This window comes from Sorex araneus, chromosome 3 (assembly GCF_027595985.1).
Source record: "Sorex araneus isolate mSorAra2 chromosome 3, mSorAra2.pri, whole genome shotgun sequence".
Classification (NCBI taxonomy): Eukaryota; Metazoa; Chordata; class Mammalia; order Eulipotyphla; family Soricidae; genus Sorex; species Sorex araneus.
In genome coordinates this window covers 100,108,277-100,136,106 of record NC_073304.1, presented here as the reverse complement: position 1 = coordinate 100,136,106, position 27,830 = coordinate 100,108,277, and the positions used below count along the sequence as shown (strand labels likewise).

General features: G+C 40.4%; 1 protein-coding gene across 5 annotated transcripts in view; it reads left to right on the top strand.

Moving 5' to 3' along the window:
* NEO1 (neogenin 1) overlaps positions 1-27,830 on the top strand; it is a 171,301-nt gene that overhangs the window by 74,557 nt on the left and 68,914 nt on the right. For all 5 annotated transcript variants that reach the window (XM_055130593.1, XM_055130591.1, XM_055130592.1 and 2 more), the window contains 2 exons: positions 11,415-11,569; positions 13,172-13,292. In XM_055130593.1, coding sequence (XP_054986568.1) covers positions 11,415-11,569; positions 13,172-13,292 — 276 coding nt within the window. The remainder of the gene's footprint in view (positions 1-11,414; positions 11,570-13,171; positions 13,293-27,830) is intronic.

Here is a 27,830-nt window from a genome sequence, read left to right as displayed (position 1 = left end):
TGTTAAAGTTTTTCCAGAGGACACAGTGATTTTTCTGAAAGGAAGGTAGTCGGGCAGATAAGACGGGGAACCTCTGGTCTACAGTGCGACGTTACTCTCCCCTCCTAGCGTTATTCCTCACATCACATCCCTTTCCTTAATGATCTGCTGCATTGTACTCCCGTTCGTTAGAACTCTTATTTCTCTTGGTTTAAGACAAAAGCAAATTTTCCAATAGGTACAAAACACAACCCGACCGTCAGGCATACTGAGGTTTTTGTCTGGTGAGCGGAAGGCAGAGCAGAGCAGTCTTTGGAGCCCGCAGGCCCGCGTGGCCCACTTCCGTCCCTCCTCTGTGAACTCGGCCAAGTGTTTAGGCCTTGCCTGTGCTCTGGTTTCTTCCATCATTAAATGAGTTGTTGTAGGGATCCATTGAACTTTCTGACACTCTTGCTGCTGAACCTGGAAGGGAGGTGGCGTATCTCCACCAGACTGCGTCTGAATAAACGGTCTTATTTGATGATTCTGTTCCTGTGCATCCTCTAGTCCCGAGCTAGAATTGATTGCTTTGCCTGACCACTCTGTGAAGCTTTATTAACCATTCCCCGGGCCTCAGATGTAATTATTACATCTCAAAAGAACTCTTACAGCCTCAGATTTTGTTTTGGCAGGGGCAAGGGGCCATCTGTATTACACCTAGTTGTGTTAAGATCTTCCTCCTGGCTCTGTGCTTGGGCATCACTACTAGCAGGGCTGGGGGACCACATGGGGTGCCAGGGATCGAACCCAGGTTGACTATGTTCAAGGCAAATGTCCTATCCACTGTGCTGTCACTCTAGCCCCAAGCCTCAATTTATTTCCCCTAATCTGCCTCTCCCTGCTGCCTCTAGGATAGGATTTTTATCAGCAGAGACTTGCCATAATTATTATGGACTGAGCTAATTTTATCCCAGTAGATTGTTAGGGATAAATGATTATGTGGAATTTTATATTTAAATTGTTAAATGAGACAGTTTGATATCCAAGATTTGTAATTCATGGGTTTTTATTTTTGCACCATGTTTTTCATAGACTACTTTGTGTAGAAAGAAATTAGGATTTTTTAAAAATCTAAATGATTATTTTGAAGGAAGGTGAGCCATTACTCTCATTTGAATGCTGCTTTCATTTGCACATGTTATAAACATGAGAGCTTGTTTGGAGGTTCTAGCAGGGGCAAGCAGCGATAGTGACAGCACAGCGGTTGGGCGTTCACCTTTCACGCGGCCAACCCGTGTTCGATTCCTCTACCCCTCTCGGAGAGCCCAGCAAGCTACCGAGAGTATCGCACCCTCACAGCAGAGCCTGGCAAGCTACTCATGCATATTGGATATGCCAAAAACGGTAACAATAAGTCTCTCAATGAGAGACATTACTGGTGCCCGCTCAAACAAATCGATGAGCAACAGAATGACAGTGGGATAAACATTATAAATACTGCTTCATTATTCTTAGATTTGATCTTTCTATAACTTCCAAAAGTCAAAATAAAAAATTTTAAGTATATGTCATTATAACTTTGCTTCATAGTTAACTTCTTCATCATCCTTAATTGCCATCATGCTCTCTCTTAACCTCATCATCATCCATATTGGCCATCATGGTTCAGGACTGACTGTGTCAAATCCCCCTTTTTTATTCCTAGCAGAGGTTCCACTGCCTTGATCTGCTAGCATCGTAATAGTCTTTTCCTACTTTTTTCTTTTTTTGCTTTTTGAGTCACACCTGGCGATGCACAGGGGTTACTCCTGGCTTTGCACTCAGGAATTACTCCTGGCGGTGCTCAGGGGACCATATGGGCTGCTGGGAATCGAACCCGGGTCGGCCACGTGAAAGGCAAATGCCCTACCCGCTGTTCTATCGCTCCAGCCCCCTCTTACTACTTTTTCTAATGTTTTAATTTGAGGTCATACGCAGCTGTGGTCAGGATCTTTTCCTCAATTTTCTCATTAAAAGACAGTGAATGAGCAAATTGAAAGAAAGATCCTTGTGAAAATAACAAGAAACAGAGAGGAAAATTAAAGTAGGAAGAGAGAGACCAGAGAGATAGTACAGTGAGTAAAGTGCTGGCCTTTTGCCCTGTGACCCAGATTTCCGTCCCCAGCACCACATATGGTTCCCCAAAATGCCCCACGAGGAGTGATCTCCGAGCACAGAGTCAGGAGTAAGCCTTGAGTACCACTGGTTGTGACCCCCAAATTAAAACAAAACAAGTGGAAGGGCGGGGGAAGGGCAGATGGGATGGAGAAGGGACCACTGTGACAGTGATAGTTGGAAGTGATCACTCTGGACAAGAACTGCGTTCTGAAATTAGGTAAAGGGATATACATGATAACCTTTCAGATAGCACAGCGGGTAGGGCCTTTGCCTTGCGCACAGCCGACCCGGGTTCGATTCCTCCATCCCTCTCAGAGACCCTGGCAAGCTACCGAGAGTATCCCACCCACATGATAGAGCCTGCCTGGCAAGCTACCATGGCGTATTCAATATGCCAAAAACAGTAGCAACAAGTCTCACAATGGAGACGTTACTGGTGCCCGCTTGAGCAAATCGATGAACAGCGGGAGGACAGTGCTACCTGTATTGCAAACCATAATGCCCAGAAGGAAGGTGGAGGGGAGGGGGAGGCGAGGCAGGAACAGCAGGAGAGGGTGGCAGGAGGGAAAATGGGGACACTGGTGAAGGGACAGGTATTGGATAACATTCTATGACTGAAACCCAGTCACGAACAACTTTGTAACTATCTCTCAGTGATTCAATAAAATAAATAAATAAAATGAAAGCTCACTAAATTACAGATGCTTCTTACATTAAACATTTTCTTTTTAGGCCAGAGCAGTAGCGCAGAGGTAGGGTGCTTACCTTGCACATGGCCTATCAATCCCCAGCACCCCATATGGTCCCCAAGCTGAGACAGGAGTAAGCCCTGAGTACTGCTGGTGTGGCCAAAACCCAAATCTCTCTCCCCCCTCTCTCTTTCTCTCACTCTCCCCCCTCTCCCTCTCTCTTCTCCTCTCTCTCCCTCCCCCTCTCTCTTTCTTTCACTCTCCCCCCTCTCCCTCTCTTCTCTCCTCTCTCTCCCTCCCCCTCTCTCTCCGTGTCTTTCTTTTCTCCCTCTCTCCTCTCCTCTCTCTCTCCCTGTCTTTCATCTCTCTCTTTCTCTCTTTCTCTCCCTCTCCCCCCTCTCCCTCTCTCCTCTCCTCTCTCTCCCTCCCCCTCTCTCTCTGTCCCAGTCTTTCTTTTCTCCCTCTCTCCTCTTCTCTCTCTCCCTCCCCCTCTCTCTCCCCCTGTCTTTCTTCTCTCTCTCTCTCTTTCTCTCTCTTTCTCTTTTTCTCTCCTTGAGGACAGGATTGTATTTTGATAGCTTTTTTATTCTTTGTACTAAATCTAACAAGTGCTACATATTTGAAACAGATATGTAAAATGGAGTTTTTTACTGTTACTTGTATATGGAGTATTTTGTATTTTACTTTATAAACCTTACACTTTAAAAATCATTGGTATAAATTGGAGAATCCTTTACAATTCTTTAATAGTCCTGTATTAAAACCAACTAATTTTGAATTGCTTTGGAGTTCTTGGATTTTTATCACATCAGTGGTTATATTTGCTTTCAGATAAATCTCATATTTACAAGCTTGAATTAATTTCCTAATAGTTATGCAAATTTATTCTGAACTACAATAGCTTTATATCCAGGGTAACTATGGTAACTCCAGGAAAGAACCTGCAGGTATTGAAAGGAGGAGGAATGTGCACATGGAATAAAACGAAATATGGTGTAGAGGTAGAACCTGGATTCAGGTAGCGTAGTTGCAAGGTTTCTGATGATTGGTGTTGGCAGAATGGAAGAACCGTTCCTGTGCCTGAAGATTGTGCCTAATCTGTTGGTGTCCCGGTCACCCGCGGCGTGAGAAAACATGGTTCTTCTACTACTGTATCCCTGATAAGGAGGAAGCTTCGCAGGGCAAGTAATAAGAATCATGATGTAGGTCCTTAAGTTCTATAAGGCCACTAAGAGACAACCAGTGTTGTGTCTAACAGAAGGGGCATTGCATGACAAAGTGAGCACAAGCATGACCTGATTTCCCAGTCTAACCAGGTGGCTTCTTAACTCAGCCCACTGACGTGAGCTGTCAGTTAAAGATAGGAGTGTCCTTACGGGGGCGCTGCTGTGAAGGACATAGCTAGGACAGCGTCTGACACTGCAGGCACTTCCCAAGTGTGCCCAGGCTAGTCCCTGCTGCAGCTTAAGAACCCTTCCTTTCCGCCTAAACCCTCTTCACGTGATCCTTCCCGAGGGTTGTGATTTTGTACCTGCCTAGATCGTGCGTCTTCATTGAAACTTTGAGACTCCCATCTCGAGTGACTTCCTGGGGCTGGGACTCTCAGGCAGTTCTCAGGGGACCTTGGGGGCCACTGCCTGCCAAACTCAGCCTGGCCTTGTGGACCGCTGGTTCAGAGCCCTCGACCCCACCAGGCAGCAGCACGGCACAGGCCTCCCCACCCTGGCAGTGCTCAGGGGGAGCTAGGGGTGCCTGGGTGCTTGGGAGTCAACTTGGGGACTCGGCCATGCCAGTCATGTGCTCCAGCCCTCGGACTGCCTCCCAGACCCTGCGTTCGGGTTTTGTTCCTTGTCACCGTCCTTCACCACCCTTAATCCGCACTGGAGGCCGGTTGTACTTCAGCCTTGGGAGCGTGGCGGCTTTTCTTGCACTCTCAACCTAAATCTTTCTGCAGATGCCAGGATCCTCCTTGTCTCAGCAGTAGCTCTGACAAAGTATTAGTAAACACTATGCAGTTTTTAGAGCATCAGATTTTTATTTTATTTTATTTGGTCTTGAGTCACACTCAGTGGTGCTCAAGACTTTCTCCTGGTTCTATGCTCAGGAATCACTCCTGGCATTGGAGGACTCCGTGGAGTGCAGGGGGTCCGTGGGGTGCGGGGGGGGGGGGTCAGCCTCGTGTGAGGCCAGTGCCCTACGCACTGCACTATTGGAGTAGCCCTTCTATGCATGGTAATTTCCTAATAGAATGAAAGGGTGGGGGTAAGAAACACCTGATTTCCCCCTCAGCATTTCTGTGTTGAAATTTTTTAGTAATAAGACAATGAAAGAATTTTATGACAAACACCACCTGGAGTCTATAAATAGTCTGCTATAATCGCTGTATCACCTATCCATCAAAATATATATATATGTATATATATCTATATATATATATGTTTCAGAGTGACAGATATCCCAAATATTTCAGTGCTCATGGAATCAGGTAGGGAATGATACTTGACTGGCAAATTTGGGTAGATTTTTTGGGCTATCCAGTGTCTGTGCTCAGGGCTTACTCCAGGCTCTGTGCTCACAGATCTCTCCTGGCAGTGTTCAGAGTACCGTATGGGATGCTGGGAAGTGAACCTGGGTCAAATAACATGCAATGCAAGCACCCTACCCACAGTACTATTCTCCAGCCATATTCTTGCTTTTGTGGTTTTTTTTTTCTGTTGGATTGTATGATCCTGTCTTCCCATTGCAAGACATTCAAATCTTCTTAACAGGTAGTTGCTTTAGAGTTACTGGGCTGTCGATAGTAAATGGATGAGGCAGTGTTGACTTAAGAATGGGAAGAGAGGGGCTGGAGTGATAGCACAGCGGGTGGGGCATTTGCCTTGTACGTGGCTGTCCTGGGTGCGATTCCCAGCATCCCATATGGTTCCCCAAGCATCGCCAAGAGTAATTCCTGAGTGCATGAGCCAGGAGTATCCCCTGTACATCGCCGGGTGTTACCCAAAAAGAAAAAAAAATGGGAAGAGAAGCAGGAAAACAGGGCCTGTGAATCAGGAAAGCTCCTCTAAGCAAGTGTTTGTAGGAAGAACCGACACCGGGGTTTCTTTTGAGCCATACAGGGGTGTTTTAAATTAAGGGAGAGCACCAAGACCAGTGTGTGGATGGAGGGAAGGAAGTATCACAATCTTGTGGCAATTTTCGTAAAATGTTACTTCAGAGATACAGTTTCTCCTGTTGCTCTTGGAGATTAAGGAAAATCTGTTCACTTTCATTGGAAAGAGAAACTTCCTCAAGAAATGATGATTTTTGCTTTGTTGCTTTTTAAAAAATTCTTGGTCATTTTTATTTTGTTTTCTGGATTTTCGTTTTTTGTTTGGTTTGGGTTTGGGGGGGCCATACCCGGTGGTGCTCAAGGCTACTGACTCTGTGATCAGGAATCACTTCTGGTAAGGATTGGGAGCACCATATTCAGTGAAATGAATTGTCTCTCAGGCCAGTACTTAACAGGAGATTTGTGATTGGACAATCAGACAATATCCCAGAAGAGATAACAGGCTGTTAAATGATAGGTTTTTGCTTATTCTTAAAAAGACCTTAAATGTAATTTTGTGAATTATTGAAAAGTTTAAGAACAGCAAGTGTGAAGTTTAACATAAAGTGGATTAAATTGCTCTAGTTCTCTACTTAAAGAGCTTTCAAAGAATTTCAATGCTTAAACCATTACAATCAAACAATAGGAATTCCAGCAATCCTGAGTTAATGTAAACCAAAATGGTTATCTCCCAAATAACAGCATAATAAAGTAACCTTGAAACATAGTTGTTGGTTCTATATTGTTTTCTGTTTGAATTAAGTGGCAATTTCCAGCATTATACAACAGTGATGGAATTAAGTGATATTTCTAGTAAAAGAATTTTGCAAGTATAATATGTTTTAGTACTAGATTCTGCTTGCACATTTAGCAATTAAAATTATTCTTGTAATGATGATGGCATTAGAAGTGATAGGAAGCTGTCAAAGAGAATTTGAAGCTTAATTATCTCTTTGGTAACGAAATGCATAATCTTCTATTACAACAGCTTATTTTCTTATGGTAATTGACTCATTTGCTCTCTGGTTATCAATTTAATTTCCCAACCACAAACATCTGCTCTTACATTGTGTTTAATTGGTGTGAATATTATCTATAGAGAAGTTAAAATCCAGAGAACATTTTATAGGCATTATTTTATAATTAATGAAAGGAAAAGTGACAAATTGAACGTTGCTTTTTTTTTCCTTAATAATCTTTGGAACTCTGTTTACTAAAATGCAGGCTAATGCATTTTTGAAAAATTTAACCAATTGGAGTTTAATTTAAATTGAGGGTTGGTTCATACCTGGTGGTGCTCTGGGCTTGCTCCTGACTCTTTGCACAGATCACTCCTACAAAAGTGCTCAGGAACCACACCGTGGTGCCTGGGAGCAAACTGGGGTCAGCCACACGCAAGGCAGGCAAGCACCCTAAGCCCTATACTCCAGCTCCTTCATGGATTTTTGTGTTTTTTTCAACATTATATAATTAGCCGGAGAAGGAGCCTGTCCTTTGGACAATGTGTCGGTGTTTTAGACCGAGAACTATAGTAATAAAGATTATAGGCTTTTAACAGAAAATAATTTTTTAGTTTGTTACTCTTTTTAAAAAGACGAGTGGAGACATGTGTATGTATGTTCTGGTGTTGGCTCATAGTTTTAAAAAATGGAGAGGAAGTGAAGAGGAGGTAGGGAGTGTAAAAAATAAAGGAAAAATGAATTATAAGGAGTGGAGGAGGCAGGAAGAAGAGGAGGAAGGGAAAAGGAAGCAGTAATGAATGCTCCTTGGGTAGAGTATCAATAAAAATATAATCATTTTAGAACATAGGCCAATTAGTAAAATGTGAAAACTGGATAAGTGATATTAAGAAATTATTATAGATACCAGCATAGTAATGTTACTATAGTTATACTTAGGAGTAGACGTTCCTGTTTCAGAGGAATAATTCATAAATATATGAAATATCATACCCAAAATTTGCTTTAGAAAATCTGAAGATGGGGCTGGAGAGGTAAAAGAAGGATTAAGACGCTTGTCTCACACTTGACTGACCCGGGTCTAACCCCCAGCACCCGATATGGCCCTGAGTCCCTGCCTGGAGCGACCCTGGGCAAAGAGCCAGGAGGAGACCCTGACCGCCACTGTGTCCCTCCCTCAAAAAAAATAGGGAATGGCATAGGTTGGAATATAAACGAAGTAGTAGTTGGTCGTGGGTTGATGCTAATGCTACATGGCAGATAATGTAGGGTTTATTTTTCTATGCTCGTCGGTAAAATAAGTCAAAAGCAGAGTGTGGAGTTTAAATCAGACTGCCTGGGTTAAACATCCCACAGTCACTGACTAAGATACGGGCGCTGCAGGACTGCTTCCCTTCTCTGCGTTAAGGGCTATTTCAGGAAGTACATCTCTCCTATATTCAGAGAAATCTGAAACAAAATAATGTGGCTACCTACCTAGCAAGGTGGTCGTGGGAACTTAATGATAAGTGGGAAACACTAATGAATTTTAGCTATTAATTTTATTGAAAGATGTCAACAGAAATTATATAATTAGTTGATGACTGATCTGGTTATATGCAGGGAGAAGTCTTTTTTTAGCATAGGAGTAATATCCAGGAAAGTTAAACCCAGAGTCAGCAAAGTGACCAGTGGTAGAAGCAACTCAGTTATAGTCCTCTTGACTTTCAGTTCTCAGATCTTCTTTACGGTCAGTCATCATTGACAAATATTCAGGTAAATTAATGAGGTCTTAAGTAGGGAAAACTCAAGACTGCACGGATGTCGTTTGTCCTACACATAAACTATTCTCCAGTTCACATGAAAACTCTAGGCTGCTGTATTTAGCCTTACTTCCTCGTGTCCTTCTTATTCTTGTTTCACTGAGAAGGAACAAAGAAACCTACCCAAAGAGAGTCCAAATACTTCTGGAAAATAAGAAGAACTCAGTCAGGGCCAGGGAGCTGAGTGGCTGGGAGGCAGACTTTGTCCGCAGAAGGCCTCACTCCCATCTCTGGCACTGTACCCCAGTACCCAGGGGTAACCACCAACTGCCCTGGGTGCGCCTCTCTCCCCTAAAAACAAACAAACAAACAAACAAAACTAAAGGAAACTACCTGGTACAGCACTGGGAACCTCAAGTTAAAAGACAAAAGGAAAACTGAGAAAAACTACTGGCAAGAGTGTAACAGAGAGTTAGTAGCTTATTATGACCCAGTCAGGATCACCCATCACATTAGGAATTGGAACAATGAAAAATTTAAAAATTCTTTACTAGTGAAAGGTGTTTGTTAAAAAAAAAAAATAGGTTTCTACAGACCACAGAAACCGTAGTATAAAAATTGGCTACTACATAAAAAGCTGAGGGAGAGAATTTTTTTTAAAAAAGAAAACAAACAGAAGAGGGCACCCCTGCTTAAGGCTGGAATTGAGACTGGAGGGAAAAAGTGAGACAGAAAGAAAGTTTCAGCACACTGGGCCGTAGAAAACCAAGTGCTGCTCTGAATACAGCCGCCTGCTGGGGGTCCTGCTGGGTGGGATGTGGGAAATCGCCTGGAAGGACCTATCGGGTCTGGGCTGATGTTCTGGGTGCTGCCCAGTGGGACACTAAGGGCGGTGTACGAAAAGCCCCGTGCTGGAGGAAACTGGAGGGACTTATCAGTGACCAAGCAGAGTCGTTTCCAGGAGACTCGTCGTGAAGGAGTAGCCCACAAGCCCTCCAGCTGCCTCGCCCAGACAGAGGGCAGTGCCCGCACCCGAGCCCGAGGGAGAAACCCTCTCGTCGGCTTTGTCTTGCAGTGTCCCTCTAGTGGTCCTACATTAACAGAGTCTGGAGTTGTACCAACTTTCAGAAGTCCCTGCCCCTTATTAGGAAGAGGGGTGGGTTTAGGAGTGGGGCTGGGAGACCACTAGCATTATTTTAAGATTTTTTTCTAGAGATAAGGACATTAATCTTTAAAAAAAAATGGTAGAAGACAGGTACAGAAAATTACAGAAGAATAAGTACAAAATTTTCTAACCATTGTTTGAAGGGCATTCAAACTCATTATTAACAGAATTCCCTGATTTTATCTACTTTGCAGACATATATGCATTCATTAGTGTGAATGTATATTGCTTCTTAAGATTATAGTCTATTTCATCCTTGTCTTCTACTGATTGCCTGGTGTCCTGCCAGCTCTTCATACTTCATTTTTTCATTTTCCTAAATTATAAAGATAGTCTGGATTCTCACAAGTGCCTGCCCACTCTAGCCAGTAGTAATAAGCTAGAAAATTTAAAAAAAAAGAAAAAGAGGAAGTGAATTGGAAAGGAAGGCATCATTCTCTCTAGTCATGACAACATAATTGTCTATGTTGATGGTGTGTGTGTGTGCATGTGTGTGTAAACAACAAATGAATTTACTATGATCACAGTTTGATAAAAGAATGACATACCTAAGTAAATTACACCTCTCTGTCTCGCAGTAAGCAATTGGAAATTTGTAAAAAATGTAATGCCACTTAGAGTGGGACCAAAATATCGAAATACTTAGGGGATTTACCTAACAAAGTGTGAACAAGATTTGAGTAATAAGAACTACTTCACAGTGTGAGAAGCCAAAGAGTTAGATAAATGGAGAGATATACAATGATCATGGGAAGACCCAATATTAATTAGATTATCATCCTGCTAAGGATTCAGTACAGTCACAATCAAAATCCTAATAGTCTGAACAACAGTTTGGGAGCAAAAAAGTGTCGTTCTTGTCTTTTGTAGGAAAGGAAAAAGTACAGAGCTAACCCTCGTTGGTTTTGCTTGCTTTGTGATGTGGGAAGTTCCTTGTCTTTTGAAGCTCAAAACAAGGATCAGTAAGACTGTCCTTCTCAAGGGTGTTGTATGTAGAATTAAAACACTAGGTGGGAAATTGGATCTACTTTGTTCCTACTACTTCATGTCAGCAATTTACAACCTCCAGGCCAGGGGAAGGGAGATGATAGAATGTCAGGCATTTGCAAATGCAACTTAACTTTACCCTACATATCCTGTCACTCTTCCTCCCATCCTTAAAATCCATTTCACATCATGAGATCTGTGTTCTGGGAAGGTGGTGTGTGAATGAACTATTTAAGGCTTCTGATGTGATGTGATGTTTGCACTCTCTTTTCTTGGGGTGGGGCCTGGACTGACCAAAAGGAAGAGACTGTCCAGTTTCTCAGCTCTTTTAAGTTTTAATTATGACTCTTCCAGAATGGGATACATGTTTGGGGAAAAGTCTAATTCCCACTTTTAGACAATTTATTGCATTTATATTTTCAACTTCTATATAGTTAGTGAAGACTTCTAACAAGGAAGTTCAGAAATCTTCTTTAGAAATATTCCAGTTACTTAGACCAGAATATCAATTCTTTAAACTACATATTCCTTACATTTAAAAACATGTATTTGTAGACACATTTATAAAATATGTAAAGTCTCAGATTATTTAAATATTCTTTAAGATTACTTGAAATATGATCACCTGTTTTTCATTTTCACTAACGTTTTCATTTTTCTTTTTTAAAGCCGAACCTGAATTCCTGAAGCAGCCTACAAATATTTATGCTCATGAATCGATGGATATTGTATTTGAGTGTGAAGTGACTGGGAAACCAACTCCAACTGTGAAGTGGGTCAAGAATGGGGATATGGTCATACCCAGTGATTACTTTAAGATTGTAGTAAGTACTTTTCGTAGAACATTTACCTCTGAAACCCTCCCACGTCTTCATATGCAGTCGCACAGAGATCAGTTTACATGCCACTGATGGAGACAGGAAGGTTCATATAAAACAGGTTCTCAGGTGTACTTGTCCTGATGACAAAAAGCAGAATGACTCTGTGCACTCCATAGTACAGACAGAAAGTGCTCCCATTCATATCCAAGGCTGCTCTAGCACCCCCACTTGGCATGTGTGAGAACCGGGTCCAATCCCATCCCACAATGACTAACGTGCATACACGTCTGTGTGTGTGTGTGTGTCTCATTGTGTGCATATGTGTCTTCTGGTCAGCTTCATAACTCTATATACAGGAATGGACATCTGTTCTTCCTCTGATGTCAAGACCTTCAAAATAATTATTAAATTGTCTAGTGCTCCATGTAAAGATATTTTTTAAAAGTAATGTTAAAGGCATTTGAGAGTTACTAGCCATTATAACTCTTTATAGTAAATGTTAAGTAAATATGATCTTATGTTATTGCCGTTATCTGATAACCTCATAATAGAATTATCTAGATTTTGATAATAAGGATTAGCAATGTACCTGAAGATGCATGCATACCATTGGTAGAAGTAATGCAATGCTAATTGGTTTGTTAGAAAGCCTAATGTTTCATAATGAATTCTCGTATAAGGTAATTTATTCTTGGTGGACAAATATTATGTTTTTGAAATGCATAATTTCTGTAGCACTGAACCACTGTCGTCCCATTGTAAATCAATTTGCTCGAGCAGGCACCAGTAACATCTCCATTATGAGACTTGCTGTTACTGTTTTTGGCATATCGAACATGCCACGGGTAGCTTGCCAGCCTCTGCCATGTGGGTGGGATACTCTCGGTAGCTTGACGGGTTCTTTGAGAGGGACAGAGGAATCGAACCTGGGTCAGCCGCATGCAAGGCAAACGCCATACCCACGGTGCTATCACTCCAGCCCTGCATAATTCATATGTAATAAAAAGTAATTCACAAATATTTAATTTTAAAACAAAATGTATGACTGAATTAACATTTTTATTATTTTATTAGTGTTTTGTGATTCTTTCAGTTTATAAAATGTAAACTCTTATATTAATTATGATAGTTGGCATTCATCCTTAGTAGTTTTGGGAAAGCTGGTGTATGCGGTGCCATTTAACTTACTGTATGATCTGTTAAAATTATTTGTATTAGAGATAATCTTTAGAAAATGCCTTGAAGAGTTTACAGATTTCATTAGTCACATGGTATTTCATGCCTGATACTCTCTCAAGCAAAAAGTGTGAATTCGCAAACATGGAGGCCATGTATTAGCACTAGGATTATGTTCATTGCTGAAATCACTGAATTGTTCATTGTTCATGAAAGTGCTTCCTTTCCAGCCAAGTTCAGTACTTTATCAAAATGCTCATGTAAAATTGGGTTAATAATTATACAGGTAAATAGTAGTAACTGAATTCTACTGTCTTAATAACTTTTCCCTAAAAAGAGCACATCCTTGAAAAAGTGCATATCCTTGATATATTGAACTAATATTCATTATTTGAATCGCAAGGTTTTATTCATGTTTTTCTTCCTCAGAAGGAACATAATCTTCAAGTTTTGGGTCTGGTGAAGTCAGATGAAGGATTTTATCAGTGCATTGCTGAGAACGATGTTGGGAATGCACAAGCGGGAGCGCAGCTGATCATTCTCGAGCACGGTAAGACAGGCTGACACGTCAGGTGGAAGGGAATTGAGCAGCTAGGACCTCTCATTGCAGAATTCCTCAGAGTTGGAGCCTGTTAATGACTATAAGGATAACTAAGGAAAAAAATAACAGCTTAAATTATTTATGTTGCATAAAGTGACCTGGAAATGCAGTTTGGGATGATACTGAAACTAAATTGGTAGGTTTTTTTTAGGTTGTAGTTGAGGTAGCATGGTCACAATAGTGTTTATCTTGTATTTGTGTTGTGAAAAAATTACTGCCCTAGCACCATACCAGTAATAAGGTTAAGATATTTAAAAAACAAACTTTGTGCACTCTTGTGCATTAGGATGCTTTCAGATTTCAGTTGTTTACATCTCATAGATTTTATTTCTGCACTAAAGATATGAAAGCTTACTTAGAGTAATGTTTGTATTGCATAGACCTTTCCCTTAGTTCTCCCAAGAAAATTATCTTGCCTTTTCTGATTATCACACAAAAAAGGGCTTACTAGAAACTCAGACAATACTGAAAAGCTTAAAACAGAGGGAACCCCACTGTATCAATCTGAGACAGGTGAGGAGGCGAACTCACCATCTTTTGAGCCAAAACCAAGGATTAAGAGGACTTTAATGTAAAGAATCATTATACTGGAGGAGTTTGGAATTACAGGAGATTCTCTGGGAAGAGCTGGTGAGAACACTAATGGAAACAAGACTAGCAGGTTAGGGGCTCTGCTCGAGAGCTGTGGGCGGCATTTCATCCTGGGTGTTCAACTCGAACGCTCGCTGAGGCTCAGGGCAGCACCTCCTGAGGCAGCTCACTGGAAGTCACCAGTGGAAAATCCCTTCCTCTGCAAAAGCAACTTCCTAGAAGTGACCAGGAAGGAAAATCCCGTCTGCAATATCTCTTCAGAACCCTGTATTCTTAAAGTTTAACACGTGTGTCAGCTGACAAAGGGAAAATATATCAAAGGCCTCGCTGCATTTCTGCAGAGCAGGCAGCAAAGGCATTTGGAGCTGTGCAGCATTAAATTTATAGCCGGCACAGACTCCAGACTCGCTGTGTCAGGATGCTACGTGTGCGTGCACTCAGACGATGGCCCATAAACCTCCTAGCCTCTTGCAGTAGCTTACTGCCGACAGAATTTCATGTCAATAAGTATAAACCTTGATCAACATTTTTTTAATTTTTGTTTATTAGTGAATCACCGTGAGGGTACAGTTACAGATTTATACATTTTTGTGCTCATGTTTCCCCCATACAAAGTTCGAGAAACCATCCCTTCACCAGTGCCCATTCTCCACCACCAGTAAACCCAGCATCCCTCCCACCCTCCCCAGTCCCCTCTCCCCCCACTCCACACTGCCACTATGGCAGGGTATTCCCTTTTGTTCTGTCTCTCCGATTAGGTGTTGTGGTTTGCAATAAAGGTGTTGAGTGGCCATTGTGTTCAGTCTCTAGTCTACATTCTGCACGCCTCACCCTTCCCCCACATGACCTCCAACCACATTTTACTTGGTGTTCCCTTCTCTGAGTTGCCCAGAATGAGAGACCAGCCTCCAAGCCATGGAGACAGCCTCCTGGTACTTATTTCTGCTATTCTTGGGTGTTAGACTCCTATTCTATTATTCTATATTCCACAGATGAGCACAATCTTTCTATGTCTGTCTCTCTCTGACTCATTTCACTTAGCATGATACTTTCCATGCTGATCCACTTATATGCAAACTTCATGACCTCATTTTTCTCTTAACAGCTGCATAGTATTCCATTGTATAGATGTACCAAAGTTTCTTCAGCCAGTCATCTGTTCTAGGGCACTCAGGTTTTTTCCAGATTCTGGCTATTGTAAACAGTGCTGCGATGAACATATAAGTGCAGATGTCATTTCGACTATACTTTTTTGCTCCTCTGGGATATATTCCTAGCAGTGGTATTGCTGGGTCAAATGGAAGCTCAACCTCTAGTTTTTTGAGAATCGTCCATATTGTTTTCCAAAAGGGCTGAACTAGTCGGCATTCCCACCAGCAGTGTAGAAGGGTCCCTTTCTCCCCACATCCTCTCCAACAGTGATTGCTTTTGTTCTTTTGGATGTGTGCTAGTCTTTGTGGTGTGAGGTGGTATCTCATGGTTGTTTTGATCTGCATCTCTCTGATGATTAGTGATGTAGAGCACTTTTTCATGTGCCTTTTGGCCATTTGTATCTCTTCCTTGGGAAAGTTTCTGTTCATTTCTTCGCCCCATTTTTTGATGGGGTTGGATGTTTTCTTCTTGTAGAGTTCAACCAGTGCTTTATACACCATTGATATCAACCCCTTATCTGATGGGTATTGTGTAAATATCCTTTCCCATTCTGTAGATAGTTTTTGTATTTTGGTCACTGTATCTTTTGCAGTGCAGAAGCTTTTTAGTTTAATGTAGTCCCATTTGTTGATCTCTGTTTCTACTAGATTGCTTAGTTCCGTGTCATCTTTGAAGATACCTTTATCTTCAATATCGTGGAGGGGTTTGCCGACCTTGTCTTCAGTGTACCTTATGGTTTGTGGTCTGATGTGGAGGTCTTTAATCCATTTTGATCTGACTTTTGTGCATGGTGTCAGGTCAAGGTCTAAGCCCATTCTTTTGCATGTGGTTGTCCAGTTGTGCCAGCACCATTTGTTAAAGAGGCTTTCCTTGCTCTACTTCACATCACTTGCTCCCTTATCAAAGATTAGATGATCATACATTTGGGGTTGTGTGTAGGGATATTGCACCCTGGTCCATTGGTCTGTGGGTCTGCCTTTGTTCCAGTACCATGCTGTTTTAATTGTTACCGCTTTGTAGTAAAGTTTGAGGTTGGAGAGGGTGATGCCTCCCATCGTCCTTTTCCCAAGAATTGTTTTAGCTATCCGTGGACGTTTGTTGTTCCATATGAACTTTAGGATTGCTTGTTGATCAACATTTTTACTGAATGATAGGAGTGCCCTTCATTGCATATCACCAGTTTCTAATTAACTTTTATTTGGGGCTTGGGGTTGAGCGGGGGAGGGGAGTTCACACCTGGTGACCTGGTCACACCTGCCCAGGTGCTCCATCAGCTTGGTGCTCGGGGATGGGCCTGGCCATGCTCGAGGAACAATACAGTACTGGGGATTAAACCCAGGCATCTGGCATGCTAGGCATGTGCTCCAGCCCTTTCATCCATCTCTCTGGCCCTGTAATGGTACTCTTAAATACATTTTCAAGAAACAGCCTATCAGATGCCTATCTATATGCTGTTTCAGTGAAAAGCCTGAGTAGGTTCCGTCTTTGCTAATTAGCTTCCCTGGTAGCCGGTGCACACTCTGGAACTGAACTCAGCTAACTCTCATACCAGAGTAGATGTCTATAGGTTCATCGTTTTCATGCCTTGTAGAGAAATGCAAACTGGGAAATAATCCTTTTTTAAATAAAATACTGCATCCAGTAGGAATTCTCATCCATTTAACAGGGAAATTTTACCCAACAAGCCCAACTTCTAGTGATTTTCATGTGAGAAAATAATGATATAAAGAAATTCAGAGGAGTATTATTCTGAATAGTGAAAAATAGACGGCTTAAATGTTAGCAGGGAGGACCAGGGATGCCTCTTGCTTAAGTCCTGCCTGCCCCAGTAGAGTCCCCAGAGTAGGCCCCAAGCACTGCCAGATGTGAACAAGAAAAAAAAAAAGAATACTCTTCCTCTCTATCTTTCTGTCACTTTATCCCTTTCCTCACTTGCTGAAAAGGACTTAGTTGAAACCTCTTTTCCATGTTGACAAAACACCCAAATATGATTATCAAGTCACTAACAGAATTCGTGAGTTCAGTAACTTTATTTCTTTGTACTAGTTGATGTGATTTTATTCAGTTAACTTCCTGACTTGTAGGATTATTTAAGTGAAAAATAAAGAGAGCTTGGTACATTTGTGTTCGGGGTCACCCTTCTAGACTCAACATATAAAGGATTGGCTATGTTGGGAAGGCTGTAAACTAATCCTAATAGACTTTCCTCTGGCTTGATTAATATAATAATTATATTATAGTTTCTGTATTTTTTGAGACATTTCAAACACAGGTATTTTAGGTGTCGGAAAAATTATCCAGTGATTTTGTCAGGTATGAATTAAAAATACATGGTTTACAGAAAGTTTATAAAGTAAGCCTGCTATATGTTATTAACATCACTTTCTGTTCTTGTTTTAATTTACAAAGTAAATATTTACTTGGGAATGCTAAAAGAACATAACAGTTTATAAGATCTGCTCCCTACCTTTCCAGTTTCCAGCAGTAGAAGAGATGTAAAAGATGTTTATGACTTAAATGCCTGTTTATAGTAAGTTTTATTTTTTTAAGAAAATGTTCCCTTTTCATTTCTTTTGTTGCTGCAATCGTGACTGAGGTTCATGTACTTGACCTCAGTCACTGCTCTGCAGGGGTCACAGACAGTTGTGTTTCTTGGCGCCCACACAGTTTTGCTGTGTTGCTGGAGATTGTGACTAGAGTGGCATTGGAATGGCATGTGGCACGCAGGTGATGCCCGGGATCAGGCTCTGGATCTCAGACCCACTCGAGCTCGCAGCAGACCCCCATAAGGAGTTTCATTATTTTAATACAAACAAAGCAGCAGCACACAGTCCAGAAGAGAGGAATCCTGTCCTTGGCCTGGGGAGTTTTTATGTGGAAAGTGTCCTCTGTGTCAGGTGTCTTGAATGAGGAGGCTTCCAGATGTTACGAGGAGGATGCAGGTCAGTATGGAAGTAGGATAGTTGTTCCTACTTCCATCTTGCTCTTATGGAAGGTGGCCTGTAAAGGCTGCGTAATGCCTTTGATCATGAACTAGAATAAGGCAGTCTGGTGAGGTAGGTTTAATTAGAAGAAGGGAGGAAGCCATGGGAGCACAGTTGTAATGGAGAAACAGATATAAAGGATACTTTAAAACCATGAATGATTTGGCTGATGCTAACTTGAAGAGTTGATTAGATGCTAAGCATGGCTGTAGAGTTTATCTGGGTGAGTGCCAACTGCTGGTGTTGACAGACGTGCAGAAGGGAAGTGACCTGGAGTGGAAGGGGGCGGGGCTTCTGCTTCTGTTCTGTATGTAAGGTATATGCAGAGGTCAGCGCCATCACTGCCATGAAAGCTGAATCATCTGCAAAAAATCATAATTTCTTTAAGCTTTCAGAGAGCCCAGTGTGCAAGACAAGCAGGTAACCCAAATTCCAAAGAAGGATAACTTTCCCCAGACAAGTGGACGCAGGAATTGTTTCACTTTTGACATAGAGTATAGAAAAAGAAATAGCTGCCATGAAAGTAAGTTACATTGATACCAACTGTTGAAGACTCAGTACGGACTAGTTTCGAATATTTGGGACCAGCTAGAATGGGAGCACACATTTGCTTGCAAAGGTTTTCCCTGAGGCACTACAGGATGTTTATAATTAAGGGGTAAGAGACTAGGACAGTCATTTCAGTGATACAGAGGTAAAGAAAGTAATCTGTGCCTGTTGGGGAAAAAGTCTCTCCTACTTACTTTGGAGCAGAATTTCTTAAACCTCAAAGATTTGTGGAGGGATGTGATAATTTATTTCACACATTTCTAGGGAAATAGTCAAAGAAAATCCCTCCTCTGTCCCTAGGACACAAGCAAAGACCAATTACTGATGGGAGAAGGGTTCGAGAGCATAAAACCCTCCACTTTTGAAAGCTACATAGAAAAACGTTTCAGGATATGGGGTTTTCCATTAGTTCAGAGAAGAGCTCTTTTACTCCTGGGGACTAGGAAGCCAGCACTCAAAACGGCCATAAGAGCAGATCTGGTTTTAGCTACCATAGAAAGGGGAGCCCGATAAGGCCTACCTCATGCTGAGACTGGACCAGAACCATTGAAAATTACACCAGCCTCAACCAGAAGCCTAGAACCTGCAAATAAACAAAATCTTTCACTGTTAGGAGAAGGTCAGAAGCACAGGGTGATCCCGTTGTGGAGAGGTGTACAGGAATGGGTCATGATTTGAATCTCGGCACAGGGATAGTCCGCAGTGAAGACTCTGAAAAATGTGTGCTGGAGAGACCTCTCCTAATAGGGAAACTCTTACCTGGGGAGCTTGGCTCTCCTGCTGTCGTAAGACCTTAACAGAAGAGTAAACAGGACAGTTTCCAATCCTAAATAATAGTGATCCCAGTTTGCTGTTCTGAACACTGGTCAGCATCCAGCAAGATATACTGTATATGAGCAAAGCAGAATACAAAAGCAAAGGGAAACTGGCCCATTGTCAAGAGACAAAAGCAATCAACAGAACAAAATTCAAGAAACCCAGATCTTTTTTCCTTTTTTACAAACAAATTTTATTCATTTGCTATTGGTTTACAATACTATAAAATTTTGGAAAGACAGTTTCCATTATACAACTCTACATTTGTATGACTTTTCGCACCCACCATCAGAAACATCACGGTATTAAAGTGAGCCCCCCCACCCTCCTCCCCCCACAGAGGAAGGGAACTATAAAACATACAAAGATCATGGTTTCAGAGATGAATCATTCTTCTCTGAAAAAAAAATGAAAAAAAGGGAACAAGTGGGGCATCTTTGTTGGGGGGTGGGATAGTTGGCCACACTGGCAGTGCTTAGGGTTCATTCCTGGCTCTGCACTCAGGATCACTCCTGGCAGTGCTCAGGGGACCAGGTGGGGTGCCAGAGATTGAACCTGGGTAGCATGGCAAGTGCCTTACCCCTGTACTATCTCTCCAGCCTCAAGAGCATCTCCAGTAGGACATATCAGATGGCGTAAAATAAATCAATTGGTATCTCATAAAGTAAACAATAATAGAGGAAAGCAAATATTTGTGTAGATAATGGCCAAGAATTAAAAATTTCTAAATTAATGAGGTTGTCCCATAGGTCCAAGGACAAGCTCAGGAAGCCCCAGCTAGATTAAAAGCAACAATAATAACAGTAATTATGGCCAAAAAGGAAACCTAGACACCATGTAGCCAAGACACTAAAAACTAAGTGTAATGAGAAAATTTTGAAGGCAGCCATGAATAAAAGGACACACACGGGTGAATAAAGACAAGAATTTTACCAGAAATGGCCTCGCTGGAAGACAATTCAGCAATACTTGCAAAGTTCTGAAAGAAAAATGTCAACCAAATTATATACCGAGCGAAAATTATCTTTCAGAGGGGAAAGTGAAACAAAGGCCCTTTGAGAACAAAAGCTGAGAGTGCTGTGTTCGCACTCTTGTGGGACAAGGCCGTGAAAGGAGGAATCTTCAAGATAGTTTGACAGAAACTCAGAAGAACTTCCCAAAGAAAAGAAACAGGGTAGTGTTTTTTTAAAAGCAATAAAACAACATTTTCTTATTTTTAATCACATAACAAGATCTTTAACCATCTAGAGGGATCTGCAAACTTGCCCTGTGAAGTACCAGGTAATAAGTGGTTGTTTAGACTCTGGGCCAAACATTTCTGCCCATACTCTGCCACTGTAGTATGGAATTGGCAGTGCAAATCAGACAGTCTTGACTGATTGTGTAAATCTTTATTTATCAAACAGCAGGCTTAGCTGGCTCATAAGAACATTAAGAACTTTACAGTTGACAGCACACTAAATAAATATGTGTGACCGTGGGGCCTGAGTGACAGTACAGTGGGTGTAGCATTTGCCTTGCATACAGCTGACTTGGGTTTCACCCGGTACCCAAGAGGGCCCCCTGAGCCCGCAGGAGTGATCCTTGAGCACAGTGCCAGGAGTAGGTCTTGAGGAAAACCAGGTGTGGCCCCGGAACCAAAATATTAAATGTGTGACAGAACAAAGAATTGAAATCTTGTGCAAGGTTCCCATGTGACATATCAAGTTCTACACCACTAAGTCTTTACAGCTACTAGTTCTATGACACTAGTCTTTTTGGTGAAAAGTTTCATATTATCTTGTCCTCTTTCCCTGCTTTCAGAGGAGGGGCTTTTTATCCATGTAAACCCGGAGTAGCCATGAGGTCTTTTGATATTTGACCATGGTAAATTAAAAGTACATATTAAAAGCATAAAAGCCACTTAAAAATTGAGAAAGTTCAGGTTAAGTTAATAGAGTATAGTGGAGATCTTATATTTTAGTCATTTCAAATATAGAAGCAAAACTAAATAAATAAAACACAATTAACAAGATGGTACATTTAAACCTAGTTTTGTCACTTGTCAGTCACATTAAATGTAAGTCATTCTGGGCTACAGAACAGGTCTCAGAACCTGTTAGAGGACTTGAGTCCTCCAAGGTATTAGGGGACCTTCCCAGTTCCGGGGCCCTAGGGCTGCCCACCTGTTGGCCTCTGATGGGCTGCACCAGGCCTGCTGGCTGGGGGTCCCCAGCTATACCCTACAGTATTTAATCTCAGTGTCATCAAATCAGAATTCAGCAGTATGCCTGGAAAGTCCTCAAATATTTTGAAATTTAGCACCCTACAGAATGATCTGTAAAGGAACAAATCACAGGAAATTAGAAACTATTTTGAACTGAATGAAAATGTAACTCATCAAAATGTTCAGAATTGCAACTCATCAGCTACTTTGACAGTTCAAGTAGGATCTTAAAGAAAGCTTTTAAAACTCCATAGAAAGCAAATTAAATCTGAAACATCCGGAAGAAGGAAATTATAACAGAAATATGTGAAATTGAAGACAAAAAGGAAATGAAGAGCCACTCCTTTGAAAAGATTGGAGTATGTTTAAACAGACTGATTAAGGAAGACACACACGTACAAATTGTCTATACACAAAAGTAGAAATCATCAATAACAATATAAAAGTGTGGGTATTGCCCATATTCTTTTGACTTCGAGTGTACAAAGAACTATTATGAAGAAAGTTATGCCAGGAAATATCAAAAGGAAGGCCATAGGACTGGTTTGGTTAGGGAGGCAGAATGATCTGTATCAGTGTGTTGAGTATGGATATAACCAAATGTAAGATAAAAAGGTCTGGGAAAAGGTATTTTGTGATTTGTCAGAGGTTAGGGAAGAAATAGTAAAGGAAGAGAAGAACAGGTTCGGTTTAGATAAATTTTAAGATTTTACTGAAACTTGTTTTGCTATGATTTAAGACAGTTGATTATGGTTTTATTTTCAAATATGTGTAGAGGATATTCTGTTTCTGTATTTTTGTCTCTCTTGTTATTGAAAATATTCCTTTTCAGTTACTGGGATTATAAAGAGTTTCATATTGTCTTGTTCTCTGCCTTCAGAAGAATGCCTTCTTATCCACGTTAGTCCTAAATAGCCTTGAGGTTTCTTGATAATATTTTATCATGTGTTTTCTTTTTAATGGTCAGGATGTTTGTTTTTATTTCTACTTTAAACCACTCTTATTTTTCTGTGGACTTACATGGCTTATGTTATCTATTTTAAAAATAGCAAGTAAGGACACTTGCTTAGAAGTCCTCCTGGCCTAGGGAAGGCTTCCTGCCTTTCCCCTTCTTTCTGTCATCTGTAAAACCTCTTCTGAATAAAAATACATTAAATAACAAGTATTACTTTACCGTTTTTTCCTTCTTACCTCCACTTATTTCACTTATTCACAGTAAAACTTATCCTGACTTTTAAAAGTCTTGTAAAACCTTGAATCTCAGTTTTAAGCACATCATTTTTAAAAACATCATGGCCTAAGGAGCTAGAGAAAGACACTTACAGAGCAGAAGTCATACTTCACAGTTTCTGAATGCCTGAGAGAGAAATAAGTGTGGGTTGGAGGGACTTTACCTTACATGGCATATCAACAGGTAGGTGGTAGTTCGGAAAGAAAGCGCGTACTGTATAGCAGCAAAATATAGGATGGAGTAAGTTTAAAGTCAATCCGAAAAAGATTGAGAGGCAATGGGGTAGGCAGGCCAGAGGGTGTGCTTTGCGTAGAGAAGCCCCAGCTTTGATCCCAGCACTGAGTGGTCCGTGAGCTCTGAGCTCATGAGCGCTGGGCAGGGGGTAATAAGCACCACTTAGTGTCATCTGAGCACAAAAAATTGAAAGATGATAGAAGGTCTATATATTTCTTTTATATAGAGAATAAATACTTTCAAAGTACGGATGAGAACATTGGTATTTTAGGATGTGAGAATCAAAATAGTCTAGATATCAGACATACCTTAAGGAAGAGAAGCATTGTCACCAGAATTGCAGAACTTTGGCATTTTGAATGTCAGAAGACTGTAGACAGTGGATGATAAAATAACTTACTTAAGTATACAGCTCACAGTAGATCAAAGATAAAGAAAATTTGTAAATTCGACAGGTGTTCCTCCTCATTAACAAAGATGGAACATCAGTAAGATGTCATTTTTACCTAATAAGTATTGTCAGTCTTTAGAAGAGTTTTACTTTAGAATGGCTGGTTACGCTGTGATGAAGTTTATGTCTTGAAAATGTGTAAATTGTTAACATCATTTTACTAAAGCCATTTTGATAGTTATATTGTAGAAATTAATGATGTAGCCCACTAATTACTCTTTAGGATTTTTTTTCCTAAAGAAAAAAATCAAAGATTTGGGCAAAGATTATTAATGTCATAATTAGTCATTTATTTTTTTTTAAAATTTTTATTAAATCACCATGTGGAAAGTTACAAAGTTCTCAGGTTTATATGTCAGTTATACAATATTCAAACACCCATCCCTTCACCAGTGCCCATATTCCACCACCAGAAACCCCAGTATACCCCCCGCCCCCGCCCCCTACCCCCTACTGTATAACTAATGAATTTCACTTCATTTTTTCTTTACCTTGATTACATTCCATAATTCAACACAAAACTCACTATAGTTGACATAACTCTCTCTCTCTCTCTCTTTTTTTTCTCTTTTTCCTTTTCCCTTTTTTTTTTTTCTTTTTCCCCCTCATCCCCCTTCCTGCGCCTCATAGTATGGTGTACGCCACGCCACGTCGGCCAGCGTGGGGCTTTTGCTTAGTTCACAGTCCAGAGGTGGCTGCTACATTAAAAACCTTCAATATTTTCAACAAAAAGTTACTGTTATTATTTGGAGTTTCCCCCCCAAGTCAGACCTGTTCAAATGGAACCAATTCACATTGCTGAACAATTATAAATGTTAAGTCGCGCGGACGCGGCAGCGTCCGAGCGGTTTTGGATTTCTGTATAAAGTCCAGGGAGAATTCTGCCAGAAATTACATAGCCCAGCTCACAGTCCCAGTGCACATAATTAGTCATTTAAAAAGAGAAGATAGTGACAAACAATAGGGAATTAATAAATGTCCCAAAATAAAAGAAGGAGTTAAAGTAACTATTGTACTGTTCATGGTAAAAAAAAGTTATGTGGCCACTAAAATGCATGACTTTAAAACATTTCCTGTTGGCGGGGAAATCTCAGGATAGAGTAATAACTAGAAAAGCAAAAAAAAGAAAAAACTGTATACCCAGAAATCTGAATTTATATTTACAAAATTGTACATAAGCCAGAGAGATGGTACAGCAGGTAGGGCACTTGCCTTGCATGAGGCTGACCTAGGTTTGATTGCCTGGAACCCCAAATGGTCCCTGAGCTCTGCCAGGAGTGATCCTTAAGCACAGAACTAGGAGTAAGCCTTGAGCACCACCTGGTGTGGCCCAAAAACAAACAAAAAAAAAAAAGGTACATATATATTTAGAAATTTCCAAACTAAAATGTAAAGAGTGATAATCTTTGGGTAGCATCAGTTTTCTTCATTTCCTAAAATAATCATAAATTATTTCTGTAATCAGTCGAGTTCTTTTTCTAACTTATTGCTTATCTTTCAACCGGTACTGAAATATAGAAAATACTCCAGACTCATCATTTTGAGGATTGTCTGCCAAAAACATAGAAAGAACTTAAGAGTTACTGACAGTTCTCTTCACAAGAAATTTGGATTCTGTTATAGGAAATAAATCAAGCAAATTCTGGTAGATTTTACTGATTTTCATTGATAGGTAAGACAAAACTGAAACTTCAGCAGTGCCAAAGAGGAAGTATGGGAACTTACCGTTTTAGACCTTTTTCCTTTGCATTCATATTCCCAAGAGTAAAAGAAAAATATATACGTACAGCATTTCTCAATTCTTCTTGACAATGAAGTTCTTGTCTTAAAACTAGTGCCATTATTAAGGTATTAAGTTGTGACTCTTAATTCCCAAAGCATGGCTTGGGAAGTGTCTATTAGTTATAGCATAATTCAAGTAAAAATGGACAAGATGAATATTGACAAGTGGTATCCCACAGGTCAAATCCAATCATTGTCCTGATTTTGTGAGTAAAGTTTGATTGGATCACATGTGCTTCTTGTTCAGAAATGATGTCCAAACAATTTTGAGTGGCCGTCTTTGAGCAATGAACAAAGTCTTATTTTTTTTCCTTTTGGGTCACACCCGGTGATACACAGGGGTCACTCCTGGCTCTGCACTCAGGAATTACCCCTGGCAGTGCTCAGAGGACCATATGGGCTGCTGGGAATTGAACCCGGGTCGGCCACATGCAAGGCAAACGCCCTACCCGCTGTGCTATCGCTCCAGCCCCAAAGTCTTATTTTTGTAGAAGGAACTTTCCGAGTGCCGCCCAAGCTGAGCTTGGTTGTCTGTCTGAGTTTCAGCATCCAACTAGTGCTCAGTCACTGCCCAGCAGTGAGTAATTCTGGGGGCCACCAGGACCACCTGGGGGTCTTTGAGACTGCACAGAGCAGCGTTCAGGGGGCCTTGCAGAACCAGAGATCCAATTCAGTTCAGGTCCTCATGCAAAGCTTGTGCCTGAGCTGCCTCACCAGCCCCACAGAATGATTTTGAAGTTTATCATCACCTTTGAATATTGAATAAAATTTCATAGTTACAGTATAAATATGCTTATAAAAGTTTTTAATTTTCAGTTTTGTTCAGATAAAACTGACATTTAACATTGTGTATTTTGTACAAGATGATGATCTATTTACATACATATTGTAAAAATATTTATCATTCTTAAGTTTGATTAGCACTTCCTTTGCTTCACATAATTACCATTTTGTTGTTACAGTGAGAATATTAAATCTCCTTTCAAGTGTACTGTTCTATATAGTGACCAAGCTGTATATTAGACCCCTGAAATTTAATCATTTTGTTGCTAAAAGTTTGTACCCTTTGACCAGTATATCCCCATTTCCCTACCCCTGGGCCCCTGGCATCCACTGTTTCTGTGTATCTCTAAATTGGGACACTTAAAATGTCATTTTTGCAATAACTTTATTTTAATGCAGTTTTAGCAACTGTGATTTTAGAAGGTATGTCTCAAAATATTTAACAGGACATAAGTTTTATTTTTATTTGCTACCATTTCATATTACTATTGCATGCCATCTTTACTAAAATACTTCTATCTCTTATGTTCATTTCTACTTTTTAAGCTCTAGTATGTAAATGATGGCAGATAAATTATAGGTAAGCTAAGAGTAGAAAGGATTAAGGTAAAGTGTGGTTTTATTCCCAGTTTTATTAGTCTTCCTTCCTGTCAGTTTGAATTTAAAAATAGATCCCAGAATTATCTCAGAAAACTGAAATATAAAAGCACAAGTGTGTTTTTTTCTCTGCATTGTTCATATCTTACCTCATAATTGGCACTTCTAGCTCCAACAAGGGAAATCAAGTTGGTGAAAAGGGAGTAACATGAACTTGTTTTTAGTGAAGGAAATTCATACCTTACTCGTTAAATGATTTCTAGGATATTATGGTCATCATAGATAAGGATGCACATTGACCAATCCCTTTTCAAATGACAGAAGAACTTGTAAAAAATTCCATATAGTATCTGAGGTAAATATTGAATAATAAAAGTTCTGGAATAAGTGACTAATGACCTGGCATTATTAAAAGTTGGCTAGATAGCAGGAAATTATTAGTCATTTGTGGAATATTTTAAATCTGAAGCAGTAGGATGTTTCAGATTGATGTTGATTTTAATCACTTATATTTTGCCTTTATGTAGCAGTAATAATAACTTTAAGATATTTTAAACTCGGAACTGTCATGATTAAACTTGACTTTCTAATAATGAAGAACCTTCTAAGATGTTTTTTAAAGGGTATCTAATGTTTTCAATTCTTGTATGGCATTAGTTTGCCAAGTGGCTGGATCAGATACTAAAATTTTGTACTTCGATTTTCTGATTTCTCTATCAAATACAATTGCTTTAGAAATATGTGCATTAAGATTCATTTCAGAAACCATTTATTATAATGAGATGTGGTTTCCAGAAAATTTAATGCGGTGCCAGTTGATTATGTTTCTTGCCATAATGTATATAATTAAACAGTTGTGCTAAAAGTCAGGATATTAGCTTCATGTCCCTGTCACTTACCTCCTTACCTCCTCCGACCCCACCCCCTACCCCCATTCAGAGTGAGTAGTTAAGCTCTCTCTCTGAATATGGGTTTCTTTACCTACACGGATAAACTGTAATCTCTGTACACAATGGCTCTGAGTGGCAAGTAGAACATTAAATGTTAAAGCATTTCATAAAATATGAATATGCTATAAAGTTAGAGTAGTAGTAATTTAAAAGAATGTTTA